Below are 23,284 nucleotides of genomic sequence, written 5' to 3' on the forward strand. Positions count from 1 at the left end.
TCCGTTTGTGTTTTCGTGTGTACCGTATTTTCCGGTGTATAAGACGCACCCGCCATATATGCAGGCTGTCATTGAAAAAATTGGTATATAAGACGCACCCGTGTATAAGACGCACCCCAATTTACCCAGTTAGGCTAGTGAGGCTTAATTAAACATGCTTATGCGACCATCGCAAAATGCACCGTACGTGTGAGAAGTTCTTAAGCAACGCTAAGTGATCGAAAAAGGCAACACTCACGCCATACCAGCCCACGTTTTAGCACAAAAGAAAAAAAAGCGAAAGAACTCTCTTTATGTCCATAACAATTTATTTTTACATAAAACCTTCAAAGGCTTCATCTTCGGATGCGCTATCAAAAAGGCAACACGTCTGAAGCATTCTCTTCGCACTTCGTACTTGCAAAGGGTGACTAAAAAAAAAAATATCGGCTTCTCTTGGCTTGTCTTGACAATGGCGAGAAGCGCGACTGTCGCCATCTTTTGGCATTTCACATTACCTTTGCTTGGGGCCTCCGAAATGGCCACGTGTTTAAGATCCCGGAAGTGGTCAACCCCGCCGTTTCCTGATAAAGTTCACCTAAAAAAGTTGCGCATGGCGGTCTCCGTATTGAAGTATTAACCATGTTACAACCGCGTTATTGGTAGTAATATTTTTTCGGTGAAAAAAGCTTGAACATGAACCTGAGTAATTTCTGAACTCGCAAAAAAAAACGGAAAATTCGCATTGAAGACGCACCCTTGTATAGGACGCACCAGCAAGATTTTTTTTTAAAAAACGCGTCTTATACACTGGAAAATACGGTATGTTCCTTGTAGCGCGACTTGATAAGTATGAAGCACCAACTAGGCCCCGCTCTTGCATTGTTAACAGTTCTTTCCACCTTGTTTTGGGGCCCCACAGTGACCCTTTTTTTTTTTTTTTTGATGGGCCCTGGCAGTGGCAAACAGAGCATAAATGCTACCATCCCATAAGTATTTCTGCCCAGTGAACAAAAATAGGACTCCTTCTCATCACAGCTGATAGCAGTGTTGATGCTTCTTGCTTTTACATGGTGTTATTAATTTTATAGCAATTGTAAGGAAGAGAGTTGGAGTTCGATGCCCCCAGCAGCTAGCGCCGACGAAGGCGAGGAAGAAGATAGGCGAAGCCGACGAAGTTCGGGTTTTGCGCTTGCGAACGCTGGCCTGCTGAGCGGCACCGCTGGGACAAGGACTGTGCCCGTCCACTCTAACTGGCACAGTTAGAGTGGACGGGCACAGTCCTTGTCCCAGCGGTGCCGCTCAGCAGGCCAGCGTTCGCAAGCGCAAAACCCGAACTTCGTCGGCTTCGCCTATCTTCTTCCTCGCCTTCGTCGGCGCTAGCTGCTGGGGGCATCGAACTCCAACTCTCTTCCTTACACAATTACTGTGAACAACAAAAAAAAAAACATTTTTTCAGGGGCAACTCAGATGCATTTTGATATTAGATTTGGGGCATCTCTTACTTTGGCTGGCAGCTACATGAAGTAGGAAATGCTGTGTATCTGCGGGAGTGATGATTGCCTTCTTTTCACTGAGGGTGCACGGACGGCGTACTAAGTGCTGAACTTTTGATGAGCGGAAGTGATCCAGACTGATGTTGGGGATGCCGTCATTCTACACAGGGGATGAGTTCTCTGCTCTGTTTCTGGTGGAGCACAATGCCTCGGTGGATTTGGCTGTGCCCTTGAAGAAGGAGACTGCCCTGCACATGGTGGCCGGATTCAGTGCCAGCCACGAATCTGCCGAAGGCATGGTTCGTGTGGCTGAGTGCCTTCTCAAGCATGGCTCAGACGTCAATGCCCAGGACAGCAATGGAAAGTGAGGAGCAGTGTTGTGGCGAGTGGAGTGTTGTAGCGGTTTACGGTTGCACTCCGGTTTACGGTTGCACTCCGGTTTACGGTTGCACTCCGGTTTACGGTTGCACTCCGGTTTACAGTTGCACTCCGTGCTTACCAGTCAAGGTTGTTGTCAACACAGGTTGTTGTGATGGTGCAAGGGATAAGGCTTTTGTGGCAAAGTGAATGTTATTTAAAACTTTTCTGATGCTGTATTTGTTTCATCATTATTATTGTGTTTCTACGTGGATGAAACATGTGAACTGTGTGAACCATGTCAGCCGAAGTTTTATTGCACCACAGTAGAACCCCTTGACAGTGAAGTTACTCGGACCAGCAAAAAAGTTTACCATGTCAATTGGTGATGGCCTGGCTCTGGAGGTGCTGTCTGGTAATTTAGCTACTTACTAAACACAAAGTATTAGAAATACCTTCCATCTGGCTCTAGCCATCTCGTCACGTGCTAATGATTTATTTCCAGTTGTCACATTTTTATGTTGCCAAGTTTTCGATTTTCTCTGTCTTATGGAGGTACCGCATTTGTGCAAATATAATGCGGGAGGGGTAGGCTTGAGTCCATATGAAAACAAAAGCTTTGCTGCATGAACATGGTGTCATTTTTCGTGACTTTGGTGTCATCTAAAAGGAGATAGTTTAGGTGCACACAACACAGTGTAGCAAGGCAACCCCCCACCTCTCCTCTTTCTTATGCAAAGTGCCGCCATGCCTCTGCGACTCACTGCCACTTCATGCTACGTGCCGCCCTGCACAATGACCGTTTGCCCCCTTTTTTTTATCCTTCCTACATCTTTCAACTCTTTCACTGCCTTCCCTTGCTCAGCGGATCGCTTCGCCTTCTTTGCATATTTTTTTTTCCCGTGCATGCCACGTGCTTTGCCTCACAATCCCAGAAACTTTTGAAAAGTTGGCTTCTCCACGCAGCTCACAAGTATGGTGGCTAAGCCATCTCAAAGCACCGTTTAGTTGTCTTTGCTGTAAACGAAAAAATTGTACAGTTGTCTATGAAAGGCTAAATGGGACTGCAGTTTCACTTTACTATACCTGGCCTTTTACTACGTGTATGTGAGTTTAACATAGCAGGGTTCTACTGTATAAACTTTTTGGTGACCTGTATGTGGTTATGCTGCCTGACAACTCGCCACCAAGTGAACACCCTATTCCAAATCAAGATTCTGCTGGTTTACCAGTTCCCGCATCAAATAGCCCTCTGCATGGAGTAGATTGTAAATCTGCTTAGCTTTGAGTGCCTTTCTTTAGAAAGTTTCATGCCAGTGCTCATCAGGACACATTTTATTTTGCCAAGCACATGTGCTGGCATTGAATCCTGGAAGTGCATTATGGGAATGTCGTGTCAAGGAAGATTAGTTGCACAAGCGCATAGCTGCATGTTGTAATGCTGTCTTTTTCCTTTGCACAGCACACCAATTCACCGGAGCATAGAAGCAAAGAACATGGGCGTTTTCTGCTTGCTGCTTGAGAGCGGAAAAGCAAACTTGGAGCTGAGGAATAACGAACAGCACACGCCACTCGGCTTCGCACTTCACTTCAGCAATGGAACATTCGACGGAGAGAGCTTTGCTGGCCGATTGGCAGACAAGGGAGCCAGCCTTGATGCCGTTAGCAAGATTACAGGTAACGGGGGGTTGTTCATAAGTTGTGAAAAAATTTTCAAGGTGGGGAAAGCCCCATAACATGAAAATTTTGGCTTCTAAACACTTTTTAATTTAGGTTCTTTATAAAGGTGAAAATAATATACTCAGTGTTTATTTGAAGCACGCTGATTATGTACAACTGTTTCATATTATAACTAGCTTCGGAATGGGATCTAATATAGGAAACCTCACATATTGTTAGGTTGAAACAGTGTTTATCTGGAGTGGATCGAAATTCGTTTCACAAAGCTTTGCTGTAAAGATGTTTAATAGTGCCTATCTTGTGTGGGCTCAAGAAGTGATTTAAGTACTCAGTGCCTCAAGTTTATTTGAGGTAGTATTTTCATTGCTGCTTCCGCTGAGCTAAACTTAATGTCATTATATGTCATTGTTGTAAAAACACCCTAATACAGTCGCCGACCGATTTTTCGGACTCGGCGGGACCCGGAAAATGGTCCGAATAATCGAACAGTCCGAAAAATCCGTGAACTTAAAAAAATAAACAATTCTGCGAAAAAACAGCTTTCAAAATCGCGAAAATCATCGCTCCCCATGTTCGGGCCTACATGCGATAATATTAGACTGTCTGAGTCATAGCCGTGCTTTCCTCATGCCCCCACCCTATCACATCATGATACCAGATAGTGGGACGCGGCCGCGGTCTTGCGGCGAATGAATGCACTCGCTGCACGAAGCAAGAACAGTCAGTTTGCATGAGGCAGTGACGTTCACAAAGACCGAGCTAACCCATGGGTAACCCACGGGAAGACGCGAGCGGAAGCGGGCGCCTCCGACCCCCCCCCCCCCCCCCCCCCCTCCGCGCGCCGCGTGGGGGGGGGGGGGGGGGGGTGCTGCAGCTGTTCCGCTATACCGTTCGTTTTCCATGGGATCGCGCCATGCAGTAAAAAAAAACTGAGGGAGCGTGACGTCACGCGGCCAGCGTTCGCAAGCCGAGTGTTTACGAAGCCGTTTTCTCCGTCAGTTTTTCGCTCTCCGAGTCTGTCCATTATGTTTTGATTCTGGTATGTTTTAGTGCGCGCGTATGTGCAACCCGCAGCGCGGGCGTCTACAGCAAGGAGGTTGATCTAGTCAGTCTGCCGCGCCTTACTGCGCATGCGCGCGCGCAACGGGGCTAGGTTTTACCGCACGCTATCACGTGGTGCGATCACGGGAGGACACACTTTCTTTTTTTTTACTATATCTTGTTAAGACTAGGCTTCAAGGTTGTCGCCGGCCGCTCCCTCAGTTTTTTTTCCTCCATGGATCGCGTGCCCTTTGTAGGGCATCTCGATGGCAATGGAGAGCATCTTATCTCGAATAGCAACGGTGGAGAACAAGTAGCCAAGCCTATCCAAGCCAGTCCGATTCCGTTTAAATCCAAGATGGCGCCTTTCGCGGTGGCGGCAAACGGGTGGGTTGTGACAGCGATGCCCGCTCGCGTCTATATTAGGCCGAAATAACGAACTTTCGGTTGAAAAACGATCATCACAATATTGTCGGTAGCTTTTTAGTCCGAAAATTCGAACTTTTAAACTCCACAAAGTCCGAAATATCGGTCGTGAAAATGTACACATTCCTATGAGGTGCGCGACGGTTCCTCAGCGAAGTCCGAAATATCGCGCTAGTCCGAATTATTGGAGTCCGAAATATCGGTCGGCTACTGTATTTCTTGAAAATTTTTTTCTTAGAATGAAACTCTGCTCATAAGCTGAATATGTTCATCAGTATGGGTCATATATAACAATATTTCTTAAATCACGACACGGGCTTGTGCTTCGTAATGAGTTGTTACATGGGAGGTATAGGGCCTACCCTGTCCCCTTAAATAGTGAATGGGATTATGTTTGTTCATGGGGCACTAATTTTTTTTTGCCCGTCTCATTAGGTTGTGATGTCACATGTAGTTCGTGTGAAGTAGGAAAGGAAATTGCTTTCCATTACCTTCACCTTCACTCCACTGTTGTGCTCTGGAATAATGTGCAGAGCTTAATTAAGTCTAGTGTTGAGGCAGCTGATGTCTTAACAGTGTAGGAATGCACAAGTTGTCATGGTAACACTTTGTGCGGTGCTAAACAGGCTCCAGCATTATCAATCGACTAACTTCGTGCCCTGTGCAACGGTTGTAAGAGAAGGACTCTTTTGGGTTGATAGCTTGCCTTCTGTCATGGCTGGGGAAAAATAGTGTACTGGCTATCCTATTGCGTGTCACTGACTGTACCTCGGATGGGATTTTCACGATTTTCACAAAGTTCATGTTTTCGATGATCAGCCCATGCCATTGATGGTTGTATTTGAAGAATGTGCCTTTAAAGACGAAATGCAAGTCGCTGGTGACCATTGTTGACCTGCCTGTTCTTCGCAGGGGACTCCCAGTTGCATTTAGTAGCTCGAGCTGGGAACGAAGATGCTGGCATCTTTCTCGCACAGCGGGGAGCTCAATGTAATATAAGCAATAACAAGGTGAGAGACGCTGTTTCAGACTTCTGGATGCTATTTTCATGTGGATTGCTGGTCCAAGGTGCTGTCACTGGGCAGTTATTCTTACAGACCTTAACAGAGACTATGCAATAGAAAATGTTTATTGGCTGTGTGGCCCTTGCAGTTCAATGCCGTGTGCTTCCGGAGTGTCATCATCAAAAGCGTCATTGTGTGGTGCTTACAGGGGGAGACTCCATTGCATGCAGCATGCCAGGCTGGTCTGTCCCGGCTGGTGCAGACCTTGCTAGAATATGGCGCTGACCCAAATAAGCAGACATTGGGCTCTTCCGCAGACGACGACGATGCTCGCTATCTGGAAACTCCTCTGCATCGAGCAGTAATCAACAAGCATTTCGAGGCTGTTCGCAGCATTCTGCGACATAAAGGTAATTAGACACATGCATGCGCCCATGTTCAGCAATCTGTACGTGTTGACCCATTCCGTGTTACGGACAAGTTCTTCTCGCAGTGGGGATTTGTACTGGAACTATTGGTGGCACCTGTACGTTGTCTTCAAATTCCCAACTTCCCATTTGCACTGAGTAGCTGCTGACCCATAGCTGTCAGTTGCCATAAGCAGCTCTCATTGTAGCATTTTGATATAGTATTAAGTTGCATCTTGTGAAAAACTTGCTTGCTAAATGGTGTTGTTTTCAGTGAGAACGATTGTACACGAGATAGGTAACAGTGTGTGCGGTTACAGAGCTCTTCTCTTTCTCACGCAGAAACTGATGTTAGATTGAGTGGTTGATGATGAGTTGTTAGGTGTTTTGAAGTTCAAATTTGAGCTCGGTTAGTGGAGCATATAATTATGGCCTGCATCAAGTACTTAGATATATGCAGGACACCTCACTCTTGCCCTCATGTGCAGTCATTTTGTCATTATGTAGCTCTGTCATAAAACAATGCTTTCTAGTTGGTCAATTTGTAGTGATTTGTCAGTAGCATTTACTTTGTAGGCTGTAATTGTTGTTTCCTAAAGATGTTAATCTCTTTATCCACAGGCAACTCCATCTCCAATTATTTTTCTTAGTAAGCATTGATTTTCTTGGCGTTTTCTAGTCTTGTTAACATTTGTCCGGCAGCGGAAAGCACTTTTATGGTTGAGAAAATTGAATTTAAAAATTTTCTGATTGCCCGTTTCAAGCTTGTGATGTCTGTACCAGAAAGGACTGGTCACCGCCATTTTGAAGTGAATGGTGTTGTCAGGCCTCCCAAGGTCTGGACCCGAAAATTGATGTCCAAGCACGCAGTTTACTTGCGAAATCAGCTAATGATGGTGGCACCGGTTTTTTGTCATGAAACTTACGCATGGCTCTGCCATAATTCAAGTAACGCACCACTAGCTAATAAATTAAAATGCCAGTGTAGCGAGTTTGCTTTGCCATAATCAACCACTCCAGCACCTTGTTTACATGGAGTTTCACAAATACAAATGCTTCAATGGGGGCGGCATTGAGGGATTGAGAAACTTATCAGTATCGAACAATTCGCTACCTAGAGGTTCATTACTTAAAAGTTGCACTGTAGTGCAATGCTGATATAAAGCAGACTTTTCTCCATGTCTTGCTATGCAGCAAGATCTGTTAGCTGTTTCTGTGATTAGTGTTCTGATTCTAGAAATTTTCCTTTCCTAGAATTTGAACCAAAAAGAGAGCAGCGAGACCAGTTTCTTGTTGTATAGTTTGTTTAACAGAGTACACTGTGGGGCCAGTTGGTCATACATAATCTGAACGAACAAACGTAGCGTTTAAACAAGACACAGAAAGATGAGGACAGGACGGGGCTACAACTTACAACTGAATGAAATCGATAAACGAAAGACACATCCCCTCTTGAGCAAAGACACGCCATTCTTTGCCATTCTTTCAAGTTTGCGCATGCGTGTCTTTGCTCGAGAGGGGATGTGTCTTTCTTTTATCGATTTCATTCAGTTGTAAGTTGTAGCCCCGTCCTGTCCTCATCTTTGTGTGTCCTGTTTAAACGCTATGTTTGTTCGTTCAGATTATAGTTTGTTGTTTGATTTGAAGGGAGTACCTGCAAAGAAGGCAGATACTGTCGGCATCAAATGAAATGCAAACAGCACAACACGTGGCCAAAGATGCATTTTTCGCTGTCTACCTGTCACTATCAGAGATATGTGCGCTCTTCCGGTTTGCGCTAGTGTTGCTTATGCTGCCACATTTCCGGTGATGGTATGGTGTCCAACGGTCACGTTGGACAGCGACCATAGCCCGATGAGTGTTTTTCGCTGTTTGGATCACAACCAGACACTGATAACAGGTCAGTGATAAAGTGAAATCAAAGCGCTGCCAGCCAGGGAGCTAAGAGCGCTCGCTTTACCCACGTGGTCTATAGACGGTGCCTACAGCAAAGCCACGCTACGCAAGTTGCAATCAGTGGGAAGTATGAATGGGGCGCTCCAGTGACAATGCGAGAAAACGAACATCAAAGAAAACAGAAGCACAACTATCGCAAACCGGATGAGCTGGGCTATCTTCAATAGTGACAGGCAGACAACATAAACTGGGCCCTTAACCATGCTATCCACAGTTCGCATCTCATTTAACACCAATAGTATATCGATAAAAGTGTGTTGTTAAAGGAAACCTTTGTCAGCTTGCAAAACACTGATTGTAAAACCTGGCTCTGGATCACAGCATTGGCAGTGCAGACTCCTGGTGCGGGACTCCTGATAGCCAACTTGAACCTGAAGAACTCGAAGGATGAGACAGCGCTGAGCTTGTCTCTCGAACTGGGCCTGCACGACATGGCTCGTGAGCTGCTTGACGCGGGTGCCAGCCTGGATGTGGTCGATGCGGAGGGCCTGTCCTTGTTGCATCGTGCCATCCTGCACCAAGACACTGCAGGCGCCATCTTCTTGTTGGACCAGGTCTGTTGCTTCTGCAAGGAAACATGCAGTTCGGGAAGCTGCGACACCACTTCTGAGTGGAAGTGCCTGCATACGCTTTTCCGTTTGGAAGGAGCCAGCAGCTAACCGGCAGCTGTTCTGCTGTCACTGGTCTCTTTGCGTGCTCTAAACCATTCTTCCTGAATGATACAAAGTTAGTTGCCCTTCTTGGCTGTCGACACTGACATCAGGGCTGTCAGTAATATCTTTGGCCAGTTTGGCTGCCAAGAGGCCTTACTCATGGAGAAACTACTCACCTGCTTGTATTCGTGCTATGTTGTAAGATTTTCTGATATAGCTTCTGCAGATAGCAAGGTCAGGGTGTGATTACCTAGAAGGGAGTACTGCTGCCTTACCCTGCACCTTATTGATGTGTGCTCTCCAGAGCTGGATAGTGCACATGAATCACTAGGTGTCCACAGAACACTGCCGATTAAGAGGCCAACTTGAATACTGAAGAAACAAAATTTGTATCCTGGCCATGTAACATAAGAACCGGTGTATAGTACTTCATTACTTATTAGCCGCCATCTCACTGCTATTTCATTCAGTTGTTAACTGAATCACTTGGTATGAACAGTGATGAAATTGCACTGAGTGCACAACTTGCATTGAAAAGCAGCTTCAATGAACAAAAACTGGGCTGTACTTCAGTTGTTCAGAATTGTTTTGAACAAGCCTATCTGTACCTTGTAGTGTAAACAAACTTGATCTGTTTCTTGGTTTTTGAGTATGCAGCGACAACTAAGTTATGCGTAAGTGATTTTTTGATCACACTATAAAAGTCGCGCTAGGCAGTTTGACTCTACTGCATTGCATACGTGGTTGGGGATGCAATGCAGGTCCTTTCGGCTCTGATAAGGCATCTAAAGTGCAGGAGAACTATGATGAAGATTAGGACTCAACTCAAAAGGGTAAGGGACTTGTGAGAAGAGGCTGCAGAGCTGCAATGGTTAGCTGTGGCCATCTGTGTCCGTGACAGTCACAGGGAGATGAGCACAGGGTCAGTGTCCTGCTCAAAGGCCTGTGAAAATAACTGCTGAGTAAGCAGGACACACGTGGTGGATGCTTTGTGGCATGTCCATGTCATGCCTACTGCAATTGTTGCATCTGGGCACATGTGCATTATTCGGCAGGACATAAGGCTAAGATGAGGCAGCACTGTTTTATACTTATCCATAAATTGTGAAAGGGTGTATGCCCGGACCTTAGTGGGTTTCTCTCCTAGCGTGTTGTGCCCCCTCCCATCAAATTCGTTAGAGCATACATATAGTTTCTTGCGAACATGAAGTCATGCTATGCAAGCTGAAGTCTTGCCAATTTTTTCAGGTTTTTAACAGCTGGCACTTTTCAGTAACATTATACAGATTCTCTGCAGAGGCTTAGTGGCTGTGGAATTCTGCTGTTAAGCACGAGATTATGCATTTGGTCCCTTGGTGCAGTAGTCGTTTTAGTTGGGGGTGGTATGCAAGAATACCCATGTACTGAGATTTTGATGCACATCAAAGAAATCTCAGATGGCCAGAGTCAAGAGGGCTTCACTTCACTGTACCTTGTAGCGCAGGTATAGTGTTAGCATGTAAAAGTGCACCAATTTAAATTTGGTGACCTCAGCATATAGGTTATTAGGGTTTTTTGAAAGCCTCTAATGTATCGCCTGCTGCATCTCTAAGGAAGCGTGGCGAAATTGAGCTGCCGGTTGACAAGACAGCCTTCTGCTTTCAGGGGCTTTCAGTCAGCTGGAATTTCTGTTAGGAAGCAGTGGGCTGCCAGCCAAGACCAATTTTTATGGGAAACCTGGTTTCTGTTTGTCGTTTCAAAGTCCCCGCTTTTTTCTGCTTGCGCATTCTCATTTGCTGTCTTGGTATGTGGCGGATGTGTTTATTGTCTCTGTTTTTGTTATTCGTGTTTGTTGGTGACATTTCTGCACAGTGTGCCACATGGTGTCTTATGTTCTGTGCAGGGTGCTGACCTGAACCTGCGCACCCAGGACGGTGAGAGCCCACTACAGCTAGCTATCAAGCGCCACCTCCCCGCCGTCGTCAAGGCTCTGTGCGAGCGAGGTGCTGACATGACGGTAGCGGACGAAGCCAGCAGCTGCAAGAGCGCCCTCTGGCTGGCCTTGGAAGGCGGCCAGGAAGACGTTGCCTCAGTTCTCGTGAGTAACAGTGCGTTATACTATATTAATGCAATTTCATGTATTAATGCTGTCACATGCATGAATGCTCACATGCAGGATCACAGAGTGCTTTGCGTGCAGCTTGTTTTAGGGCCAGCACTCGCTGATCACTAGTCTGACAGCATGAAAATGGCATCACTTCCCAAAGAATCATTCTACCAAGATAGCACCACTACAAAGCAGTCCTAAGAGTCTTTTTCTCACAGGCTTATTGAGCTATGTGTGGAAGTCTTGGCACCTGTTGCTCATTCTAAGTGTTAAGTGATTTTTTGACTGTCCGGTTTATTTCTGGCACCCTGACCCTTCTTTTTTATGATTTCTGAATTAGGTCCAGTATGGCTGTGATGCTGACTGTTGGTCGGAAGGGCCTGGTGGCTGCTACCAGACACTCCTGCACAGGGCCATTGATGAAAACAATGACTCCGTGGCCTGCTTCCTCATCAGAAGGTGAGCTTTTGACCATACCACCTTCCTCTTCAAACATCACTCATTCTCTGTCACTTGCCACCTGCTACACATACACGGCTGAAGAAATTCACACTTTTTGATGGCATGGTTGTCAGCTTTTGATAGAAAACTTTAGGTCAACTAGCTTTAATTTTTCACTTATCTCTTATCACGAAAAAGTTCAAAACTTTTGTGAGTTCATCTAGCTGAAGAGGTGAGCTGTAATGTATTGCATTTGATAATGTTCTAGGCATTTCTGCAATGTTTGTGATAAACAGATTGTCGTCGGTCTCATGACGCTTGCAGTGGATGTGACCTGAACAGTCCCCGAAGGCCTGGCCCTCATGGGGAAGGTGATGAAGAAGCGTTCGATGGACAGACTCCTTTGCACTTGTCTTGTGCGTGGAGCCTTGAGCCTGTGGTCCAGACACTGATTGAGCACAATGCAGACGTGAATGCTCAGGTTGGTGACCCTCACTTCATTTTTCATGGTGGCCGAGTAACTGTGTCTCATTACTGAAAGCAACATTCCAAGTTCAACAGCTGACTGCAGTGCCCCAGGCAGGTGAAATTGATCTGAACCTCCTCACCAGGTTATCTGCTCTGGCTTGCGTGATCTCATAAATTTCGTGTGTCCTTAATTTGCCTCAACTCTATGTGGGCTGCTGAGAGCACTTAACAGACCCCTATAGCATTCTTTTTTTTTTTTAAAATACTTTTTCACGAAGATCTTAAAATTTAGTAGTGCACTTTTGGCCAAATTAAGTTTTTCGTGATCATTGCTAATGCACTTGAAAAGGTGTCAGAGCTTACGTCACTGGTGCCATCGCTGGGAGGGCAGCTTGTTTTGTCTTGTCGTTGCCACAGACGATGCGAATATTCGACTTCTTCTGATCGATTTAGACACTGCGTCACAAAAATTCGAAACAAAAATTTTTGCTTTGCGAAAGAAAAAATTCTAAGAATGTCTTGACCTGTAGCACGCCAATGGGATCTCAGTGAATGTTGAACCAGCCTTCTGCCACGTTTTATTCCCTCTGCAGCCTTTATAAAACATTCAGATGAAAAATATACTTAGTAGAAAACAATTTGCTAGAGATATAACTGTGAAACATTGTTAGAGTAGTCGTAAAATTTTTTCTAATGTGTTGAAAAAATTTCGTGTAAATACATCAAGAAATAAAAAACTTTTTGCTGAAAGCTGGGTTCCCTCTTAAATGTGCTTCGGGTGTGTTTTTGGCTTTAGTTTTTGGCTTTAGTTGACTTTGTAACTTGTGATCAGGAGACAGTGAGCGATTTCATTGGACAGTATAGCTCTGCATTATTGCAATGCACCTCTCTGGCATCTGTCCCCAGGATGCCGAGGGCAAGACACCGTTGCACATTGCCATCACCAACCAGAACTCTGTGATCATCTCGCTGCTTCTGGCGCACCCAGCGATCAACCTGAGTCTGAGGGACAAGCAGGGACTGACACCGTTTGCAATGGCCATGACCACACGCAACAACAAGGCTGCCGAGACCATCATTGCCAGGGAGCCAACCGCACCCGAGCAGGTGAGGGGCGACTGAAGATTCTTCCAATTGACGCACACTGCCATTGCATGTTCTGCAGTGACCCAAGGCAGGTACTTTCGTAGTCAGCCATGCACCTTTCGTTCTTGCTATTGGTTTTGTTGTTTGGAATTTAAGTGCAACTTGGGATCCTTAACAAAGGTATTCTGCATCTGCTATGAGAGCTCGGGGGCTATGGCTTTCTGCTCTTGAGCTTATGGTCACAGGTGTGGCACCTGGCTACAGTGGCACCCTTTCAGTGGGGATGAAATATGAAAACATCCATCTCAGATGTTTTTGTGGGCTTTAACTCCAAGAGATTTAAATCCGCCTTTTCACTCGGCCACTTCGCATATGCATGCATCTTCTCCTCTTGTCTCAAGCTCCACTGTTTATGAGAACAAACCACCAGCTTCTAGTGCACAGACACAATTCATACTGATGGCAGATGTAATTGACAGGTGGCACAGCTGTCAAACACACACTGCCACTTTGCATGTGCAGTTGGGGCCTCGTAGTGGTGGATTGCACCTGTGTCGCCCAGGTGGCTTTTTTTTTTGCCAGTTTTATATGTGGCAGGCGAATTTTTGAGACTCCTGAGAGGGCTTGTGAAAAAGGCTGATCAACCTTGGCCTCCACGCAACAACGCCCCTCATTGCTTACAGTTCAGCTGTGGTGTTTACAAGAACAGTAAACAAAAACAAGTAGTTTGCAAGCCATGCTTATTTTTTGTTGCCTTGACTGTGAAATTCCGTGAGCCACTTCGGAAACTATTCAGGCTTATGGGGTTTGAATGGGGGAGATAAATACGTTCTCCCTGTTTAAGCGCGGCTGACACAGTTCAAAGCCGCCCGGACCCCACCCCGTGGTCGCGAGCGCTACCGAGCGCACGCCGACCACGGCGGGCCGTGCTCTGCGGGAACAAAGGAACGACACACTGGCTGACACAAACAAGGCATTTATTGCTATAACAACAACGCCAGCTAGCCACAAAATACACTGAGGAATCGAGGATGTCCGACTCACCAGCACGGTTACGAGCGAATGTTCGCCCACGGTAGGGCAGAGGGAATATCTCCGAGGCCGGACGGGATGATCTGAGGGGAACATGTTTCCACACGAGGACGCCCGCGGCGAAGAGCGGAGCTTTGCGCGTGAACGTCCAACACGCTTCCCGGTCCCAGGGAGAAGAGACCCCGTCGCTCCCCTCGAGCGCGCAGCAAAACGCCATCTGTGGCGCTGGTGTCGCTGTGACGCGAGCGCCCTCCCCTGTTAGTTAAAGTAACCAAACTGAGAAGAGCGCGTTTCGTGGGAGCTAACTACAGGGAACTAGTGCGTTGAGGGAAAGCGAACGCAGGGGACGAAGGCGTCCCCACAGGCTGTAGGTCTGTTCCTCTGCTGTTGACCCTTTTGTGTGTGCTTGGTGCCACTTTTACATGTGCTGCATTTCATTCTTCAACATGGTTCAGGTTACCCTTTTTCTGCAGTTGTGTATGTGTGGCCTTTTGTGACAGATTTGTTCCCTGTGCATTAATTTGTGGGATGAATGCAGCATTGAAGCAACCAGTGCATGCCCTGCTGCTCACATTTATGCTTCAGGCAGTTGTTTTTGCCGTCTTTATATTGTAATCTTGCAGCCGCCCATTTTAATGTCTGCTACCTTTTTTTTTTTATTTGTGCCTCTCTTACTCTGCAGTATGATAATCGAGGTCGAAACTTCCTTCACGTGGCCATCCAGAAGAGTGACATCGAAAGTGTGCTCTTTCTACTGAGCATACATGTCAACATCCACTCACGGACGCAAGATGCCTCTCAGCTCACTCCGCTACACTTGGCTGTTGAAGCAGGTTCTGAAATGATTGTTCGCAACCTGGTACGTCAGGGACTTTTTTTTTTATTGTCTTGATGTCTTTAGCAAATAGTGGATAGCTGACCAGTAACGGGCGCTTGTTAAAAGCTCTTCCACTACAGAGCCTTCCACTACGGCTGAGATGTCTACATGCTTCCCATGATGTCATACTATATGCGCATGTCGAACGCTAGCATTCGTAATTGGCAGTTAATGCTTGCTTGACTTTGCAAACATCATTTAACAAAAGTGTTGCAGTTGCCGATCTTGATATTAACAAACTCTCCATGCTGACTATTAATTAACGATTACTGCATTACTTGAAATTTGACCGAATCCTACGAAGGTTTCGTGACAATAAACATTGACCGTCATGAGAGGAACGTCTACAATTACAATGTGCGAACGCATTTGACAGAACGTGCCGTGCTCCAGCGGGATCGATGCCTCTCTGTGTCAGATGGAGCATTCTCGGCAGCTTTCATTTTTGTTGTATCACACCAGGTGGCACTACGATTCATGTTCAAAAGCAGCACAAAACAACACGACGTAACACGGAAGCCATGGGATGAGCAATGTGCACCCATCGCCACCACTCGACTGCTTGCGCGATTCAGACGCCAGCAGCAGATGCGCGGCGGAGGTTGGGACGGCGGAGATTACTGGCAGTGCGAGGTGGGCGACAGCCCAAGATTTTTTTCTTTTAGACAGACGAGAATGCCCCCCTCTCTCTGCGTCTCGCATGTAGCACCGTCATGGCAGTGCGTCGTGCGATCCACGGTGTGAAATGTCTCTCCACACTTATGATTTCGAGTAACGGGGGATGACAGACTAGGCCATTTCATCTAATTTATTTTTCATTTTGTGCCCAGTCTGCTCAGTCCTTTCGAGTTTTCACGCAAAAACTGGATGTAATGAAAAATTGCTGACTTTTCTCGATTTTGTTCTATGTTTTATGAATTGGAAAAACAGCGCAATGAAAGACTACACAAGAGAAGGACAAAACACTAGCGCTGTACCATGTACCAACCATATACCAACCAGCCCGTATTTTCCCTCTTCTTGAATTTGTTCTATGCGTGCAGAGTCCAGTGCAGGTTTAAATGTCGACACCTTGTTTTGCAGAAATGTTTTTACAAATCTAAAATGAATTGGTTACGTGGCTAGCAGGTTTGGGAATGCGTGAATAAGAGTTTTGCTAGCTGGCCATCTTGGTCAGAGAGCTGTTTTTAGTGAAAGCCAAAAGAAGAATAATCCATCGTTTTTATTTAAAATTGAAACCTTGGATCAAAGGTTGCAATCTAATTTTGGTTGTTCTTTTTCCTCTTATAGATCCTGGCCGGTGCCAACGTCAATGATTTGACCTTGCAGAAACAAACTGCACTGCACCTGGCAGCAGCAAGAGATCACAGTGCAATATGCAGCGTGCTGCTTGAAAATAATATCAACTATGATTTAGCTGACAGCGGCATCAATAACGGTAAGTATCGTTGTGTAAAATTGTAATACTCAAACTAGCGTGATCAAATCCTGGCCGCAGCAGCCGCATCTCAGTGGAGGCAAGATACAAAAACACCCATGGGCTGTGTAACATCCGCAAACGTTATAGAACTTTAGGTGATTGGAATTTATCTGGAGCCCTTCACCGACATCATAGCACTACAATGTTTGGGACCAGAAATGGCGTCAAAAGCCTCAACGTTTTTTTAATCCACTTATCACTACCCTGCTCCAGCGCACACTGGGATCTAACCTCCACACTCAAAGACAGTGCCTGTGATATTGCGTGCAAACTATCTGTAGCGTCTCCCACGGCCTGTATTAAGCCCCACTTGTGAATAAAAATGTGAAGGAAAAGATGAAGAAAAGACATTTCACTGAGTGGTATTGTCCATAACTTTGATGTTCTGTTTCATCTCAATGAAAAAAGTAAATCGGAATTGTTCTGTCATTGCATTTTACAATGAAGATAAGAAAAAGTAAATTTGGTAAAGATGCACTAAGCAACATTGTCTGTAATGCTGGAACTTTAATGCTTGCATATATTTGTCTGAAGTGCCTTTGGTGGGAGGAGAAACACAGTTGCATCTTCTAGGTGCCCAAGGAGGGCAATCATCTGAGAACTACAACGATGCATTTACATACGAGTGGGCCGTTTCTGGGGGACGTAGCATGAGCCAGAACGCTGCGACAGTGCATTCTTGCAAGGGGGTGAAGCATCCAAACACATTGAATGAGAGATCTGTGCAATTTTCACTAATGCTGGCGAGGGACTGGATATGTTGCAAAGTGTCCTCCACACCAAGGACAGCGGAAGCGCGGACTAAATTCTGCGAGCACTAGAGAAAGAGCTGTTTAGACTTTTGTGCAAAAAATTCCAATCAAAATTTTTATTAAGTGAAATTGTTCATATATGCCTTTGTTTCTCATTCAAAAGTGCACAACTAGGTGGTGTCGACCTTTTCCCGGATAATTTGTTTCTTTCATCATTATTTTATCAGAGAGGTTCTGCTTTAATCCAGGGAAGTGTGTTTGACACTTTGTACCATAAAAATGTTACTTCACCTTGTTCCGCCTTGCTGAAAGTGTGAGCATTTTTTTCAGCTCTCCACATCGCTTGCCTGAAAGGTCACTTGGCAACATGCAGAGTGCTGCTTACAGAAAGTCGGATCAATGCTGAGGCAGTGAACATGAGGCAAGTACTTTTGTGACCACCTAACCCTTTTGTATTTTGTGCGAGAACTTTTTGATGCTGTGGTACTTTAGTCACAGTATGTGATGGCTCTTCTTCTTTGCTACTTTGCAGAGGCCAGAACCCGCTGCACGTGCTCTGTCAACACGGCAAAGAGAATGCGGCGGCTATTTTCGAGCTTTTCTTAGAATGCATGCCACAATACCCAATCAACAAGCCTGACATTGAGGGGAACTCCCGTAAGTTATTTTACCCATGTGTGCTTGCTTGCTATTCTACTTCGATTTGCCTCTCTGAGGGAATGCTGACAGTTGAAAAGACTTGTATGGTCATTATATAGGTTGTCCGGATTTATCTACGAACTTTGTGTTTCATGTACCCTGGTTGCAGCAGGGCATTTCTGGGCACTTGTTGCCAGGGGCGGATTAATGGGCAACTCTTGGAGGGGACAGTAGTTGAGAGAGTTCAGTTTGCTTAGCGAATTTTCTTAACTTTCTTTGTCGAGAAAATACAGGGGCTAAAGGAGCTTTTCTCAAAGGTATGGTGATGGGCACATCCCTGCAGTTTGGGTTAGGACTGCTCGGACACCAGTGCCTATGAACGGGACGGTGGCGGGGCGGCAGGCGTATGCTCGCAACTCACGGCCACTGGGGACGGGAGGGTAGAATGCATTCTGCAAGGTCACAAGGGTGCTTCTTCTCAAGGCGTTTCAGAAGCTCCAAGCATGCTCGTTGCATGCTGCATTGATCTGTATCGACGTATCACTGCAATCTACATATTAGCACTGATGAAAATTCCTTGTGATACATGACATAGTTCATGGAAACTTTGAGACCCCCCCTTCAGCCTCGTATGTGCTGATAGGTACACTCAGATACGTTTGCTATAAGCCACTATTTCATAAGTAGACACCAAATGCAGGAGGTGTTGTGGAAGTAGTTGATTATATGCTACTACGTCTTAAGCAGAGCTACCTCTTAAGCAAGTATGCCTTGACGAGGTTTTACAGTATATTTGATTTTTCAGACATTTGTGAGTCGCTAATATTTATAGCATACTTAGTAATTTTCTGGATTTTCTTAAAAACTGACGGCCTATCTTCTCGCCACGGGGAGAAGGTTTTCTGTGTGGAGTGCCTTCTGTCTGTGGAATTGTGCAACCTTTGTAGAAGCCTTGCTGAATGGCAATTCTGCTGTAGCATACTTAATCACTATCATTGCTGTTTGTAATACCGAGAGGAAAACTTCTGTGAGGACCCACATTCTACTGTCACTGCACTCTGAGCACTGTAGCTGTCTAGTTTCATGTGCTTTTGATTGAATGACTGGTATTAGTTGTGTTACTTGCACCACATGGTGGAAATTACTAGCTTAATGAATTTTTATCACTTAACCCACAAGGTATCCATACAGAGTGGCCGTATTGTCAGTATAAATTTGTTGTGCCAGCGCTAACTCGCTAACTAAAGACAGTGCGATGCGGACAGACAGGCTTGGGAATCTTTTGCATTTCAATGGCAGGTGCCAACACTAAAAGTCAGTAGTATTCCGTGCTTGCTACTTGCATGCCTGTAGGGGAAGTAAAGTGCATCCAAAATGGTTTTGCTGTGAAGAATGTCGCCCAAGAGCATTATGCTTTGCTTCCGCAGCATTGCTCCTGGCGTACATGCAAGGGAACGGCAACCTGTGCCGGTCACTTGTGCGAGCCGGCGCTTGCTTGGGCGCCTGCAACCAGGCTGGTGTGAGCATCTTCAACTATCAGGTGGCCACAAAGCAGCTCCTGGTGCGGCTACTAGGCAAGTTGCACACCCAGTCTGCTCTTTTCGTTGCATGCTAAAGTCACATTGGTTTTTCAAGAGTCAAAAGGTAAATGTGTGGCATTAAGAGTTTTCATTGTATTGTGCAGCTGCATCCATCATGTTTGGAGTTGCAAGTTAATTGGTGGCCTTCTGCGATTGGTAGCCTCAAGTTGCTGTTCAGTTCAAGATTCGTTCATCATAATCTTAAGCCCTAAGATGGCTAGCAAATGTGCCCATATAGTATTGTCTTTCTTGGTGCCATGCATTTTCTGAGAACAAGCCACTGTGGTGGCTCAGTAGTTATGGTGCTCGGCTGGTGACTCATTTCATTGGAGTTCAAATGCTAGAGGTCCGTGAACTGTGTGATGTCAGAGCACGCTAAAGACCCCCACGTGTTCAAAATTATCCGGAGCGTCCCACGTAGCCGGCATCGCCTCGGGATGATAAAACCCCATTTTAAAAAAAGAAATTCTGGGGTCACTTGCCAAGCAGCTTGCCAACAAGACAATTCTGGTAAGACTTCTTTGTTTGGGAACACGGCAGTACTTATGTGGACTTGTACTTCTTTTGGGTCATATGTGATCTTGGGCTCTGGCATTGACCAGGCCATGTTAATAATTTTGGTATTGTGTTTTGTGACCTCACACGCACTTTGCAGAAAGCATTGGATTAGTGTAGCAGAATTATTAATGTAGTGGTGAGTGCTGTAAAATGCTCAAATGCACTGTGTTCACATCTGTGCTTGTTTTATGTGGCCTGCACGCAAGTATGAACGCTTAAGCAAACAAATGCAGAATGTGCATTTCCTCAATAATGCAAACAAATGTGGAACTTTCTGCGACCCTGGGGTAAGCCCCCAATGTTTTCCTGTGCACATTAATGATCTGTGCTACAGTGCCAGAGTGTTTGCCACTCTCATCATAGTGGAGTAGTTTAACTGAAGGAAAAGGCTGAAATGCTTTTGTCGGTCAAAAGCTCTGTTATGGCTTGCATTTAGTATGGAGAAACAAGTGCTAGGCATCGGCTGAAGCTGTCCTAGCTTATCCAAGCTCAATTTTCAGTTGAATGGCATTCTTTAACTAGTATTTCACTCCGCCTTTCAGATTTCCTGCCAAAGGAGCCTCCGTGGTCCGATGGGGATGTGTGCCTCGAGTGCGGGAGCAAGTTTGGCATCAAAACAAGGAAGCATCACTGGTGAGCATCTTGGCAGAAATTTCCTGGCTTCTTGAGCAAGTGGTTGGTTGAGACAAGCAACGCTAAGATTATGGGACAGGAGAACAGGCCTTCCTACATTAGTCTGCTGACTTCAAATTGTATGCAGTCAAGGGTGTAGGTTGAGGGCTGTAGTGACCAAGGAAGGACTAGAGATCTCAAGCTCTGGTTGCGGAATGATACCAAAGGCTTGCTGCCACTTAACTGCACAAAGAGTGTGTGCATGATCAAATTGCTGCATCTGGTACTTGAAATTTTTTATTGGTGCATTGCAGTGCAGTTCACTGTGAAGCACACATTGATATGCTGACCACATGGGGAAAGGCATGTTGCGTTCGCTGCTTGTGTCACTCATTCACTGTTGCCCTGAAGGATTAGGCTCACAGAAGTGCTCATACTCACGCCGCAGTTTCTCAGTGGTTATGGTGCTGAGCTGCTGACCTGAAAAACGCAGGTTTAACGTGCTTCTCAGTTCTGCAGGTTTTCCTGACACATTCATGAAGTGGTTCAGCATGCTTGAAAGCTTTAGGCAGATAGACAGCCAGAGAGAAACAATGCGACATTTTTGCATCTACAATTAGCCGTGCTTCTTTGTCCACATGTTTAGCTCTGACAAAGCTATAAAATATGGTTGCACAACAGACATGTTGTTCATTACTTAACCATTACAGAACGGTGCACAAATGTGGGGCAGCTTTCGATAGAGGCGAAATGTTAGAGGCCCATGTGCTGTGCAATGTGAGTGCACATTAATGAATTCCAGGAGGTCGATATTATCCGGAGCCCTCTGCTATGGCATCCCTCATAGCCCGAGTCACTTTGGGACATTAAGTCCCATGAACCAAACCAGAAGTGCGCGTGGATGTTGCATGAACTTAGGCCTTTCTTTCCTGCGCCCTGTCTGCAGGAGCAAGTGAGGAAGCATGACAACTTGGTTATGGTCACAACCCTTCGCATCCAAATTTTGCGCCATACTAGCAGAAATGCTAGGCAACTAATCTGGTTTACTTCATTTAGGGCTGGAATTAATTTAGGCCTCGGCCCTGTGTTTTATTTCCTGCCAATTATTGAAGAGCAGATGCATTAGCAGTCACAGTTGAAAGCTAGACTGTTAAGCAGGAGAGAGGACTTGTTATTTTCAAGTTCTTGCTTTCATACATTTCTCACTGAGCATGACACAGGACTTTGCACTTGACGGACATTACCAGATTACCATAAAATGCTGTACGCTATTTTGGTGAGGACCAGGCACACCTTTTTTGGTCAGATGCATTTTCAATACATTCACTTCTGATGTTGTAAAGGTGATGCAAAATTTTCTCGGGTCACCAGAAAACAAGAGTTGTCCAACTCATTTCACTGTGCGCTTTGTCAACTCAATTACAAAGCAACCAGATGTGCCTCTAATGTGTGTATTTTTCTATCTTGTTAGCCATATGAATGCACTTTGTGTTAGCTGTACATGAAAGAACTCGATACAATTAGTAGGTATAGCACATCTCTCATTTATTGCAGTTGGCAAACTCTTGCCATGTGCTGTGTGTGGCATTGAGACTTTCAATGTTGTGGCGAATGCGTTTCACTATTTCAGCCGCCACTGTGGTCGAATACTGTGTGCCAAGTGTTCGGAGAAGGACATTCCAATCCTCAAGTTCAACCTCAACAAACCGGTGCGAGTATGCGGCGTCTGCTTTGATGTCCTGACGTTGGGCGCGTCAGCCACCTGACAGCTGGCTAGGGAGACCGCCGTTCAACGTGCTGCCACAACGTCCAAGCCTAGGCGATGGTTCCGGTAGACAAAATAGGCACCCCCCCCCCCCCCTCCCCAGCTGCTCAGTCAAACAAAAGTTGCATTCTATTTTCTTGTTGTTGAGATAATAGAGGGTGTATCTATTGTCATTATTGTGCTACACCATTTGTACAAAGAAATATGCATAAGCCTGTCGTCTCTTCTTCCTTTGATATGGGGAGTCGGAACTCCTAGATGTCCTGTAATCTGCTATTTATACAACTGTGGTTAGCCCCTTCCGGAGCACTCCATAGGAGGAGGAAGATGGCTTTAGTTTCCAAGCTGTACTTGGGGCAAGAGAAATAAAAAACAGTTTTGTATCGAGCAGTTTGTGCTTCTTAACACACTGCTCAAACATGAGCCTGTTTGAAGCATATAGAAACGCACATTTTACCTCGTGCTGTGCCTGCTGTGTCGAGTGTGGTCGTAGTTAGCATTTGTTTAAATGAACAGATACTTAGTTCCAATACTTTAGTTGGCCTACGATGTCTCCACAAAGCACAAGATAAATGTAACATTGGGTTTGAGCTTCACCATTGGAGGCACTGCCGTCAATGTGACGTGGCATATAGGATAATTCCACACCACATAAAAGTTAACATGGCATGAGACAGTTCCTCTGTGCCATGTAGGTTTTCAGACTTGTCATGTGTGTGTCTGATCATCAATTTGTCACGTGACCCTTCATGCATCTTCAAACATGCAAGCTAGCACCTTAACGATGTTTAGTGTAACCACCTACTATTTGACGCCATAGGAAGCATAAGAGGGTTCTCACGCAGCTTCCACCCTCTCCGTTCGATGACGTTCTACGTCACACCTGCGGTAACTCGGGACGTTCTACGT

The 23,284-nt window shown here is 45.6% G+C and overlaps 1 protein-coding gene across 1 annotated transcript in view; it reads left to right on the forward strand.

Annotated features, from left to right (window-relative positions):
- The window catches only part of LOC149363964 (ankyrin repeat and FYVE domain-containing protein 1), a 31,482-nt gene extending 8,720 nt beyond the window's left edge, over nucleotides 1-22,762 (forward strand). The window contains exons 8-23 of the mRNA XM_089573928.1: nucleotides 1,644-1,839; nucleotides 3,295-3,509; nucleotides 5,892-5,989; nucleotides 6,192-6,393; nucleotides 8,668-8,900; nucleotides 10,882-11,076; nucleotides 11,426-11,544; nucleotides 11,851-12,007; nucleotides 12,901-13,101; nucleotides 14,795-14,971; nucleotides 16,280-16,427; nucleotides 17,552-17,642; nucleotides 17,754-17,878; nucleotides 19,288-19,434; nucleotides 20,541-20,631; nucleotides 22,241-22,762. Coding sequence (XP_089430054.1) covers nucleotides 1,644-1,839; nucleotides 3,295-3,509; nucleotides 5,892-5,989; nucleotides 6,192-6,393; nucleotides 8,668-8,900; nucleotides 10,882-11,076; nucleotides 11,426-11,544; nucleotides 11,851-12,007; nucleotides 12,901-13,101; nucleotides 14,795-14,971; nucleotides 16,280-16,427; nucleotides 17,552-17,642; nucleotides 17,754-17,878; nucleotides 19,288-19,434; nucleotides 20,541-20,631; nucleotides 22,241-22,376 — 2,531 coding nt within the window. The 3' untranslated portion in view covers nucleotides 22,377-22,762. The remainder of the gene's footprint in view (nucleotides 1-1,643; nucleotides 1,840-3,294; nucleotides 3,510-5,891; nucleotides 5,990-6,191; nucleotides 6,394-8,667; nucleotides 8,901-10,881; nucleotides 11,077-11,425; nucleotides 11,545-11,850; nucleotides 12,008-12,900; nucleotides 13,102-14,794; nucleotides 14,972-16,279; nucleotides 16,428-17,551; nucleotides 17,643-17,753; nucleotides 17,879-19,287; nucleotides 19,435-20,540; nucleotides 20,632-22,240) is intronic.
- The last annotated feature ends 522 nt before the right edge of the window (nucleotides 22,763-23,284 follow it).

This window comes from Amblyomma mixtum, chromosome 2 (genome assembly GCF_055824585.1).
Source record: "Amblyomma mixtum isolate Tamu chromosome 2, ASM5582458v1, whole genome shotgun sequence".
In the NCBI taxonomy this organism is placed as follows: domain Eukaryota; kingdom Metazoa; phylum Arthropoda; class Arachnida; order Ixodida; family Ixodidae; genus Amblyomma; species Amblyomma mixtum.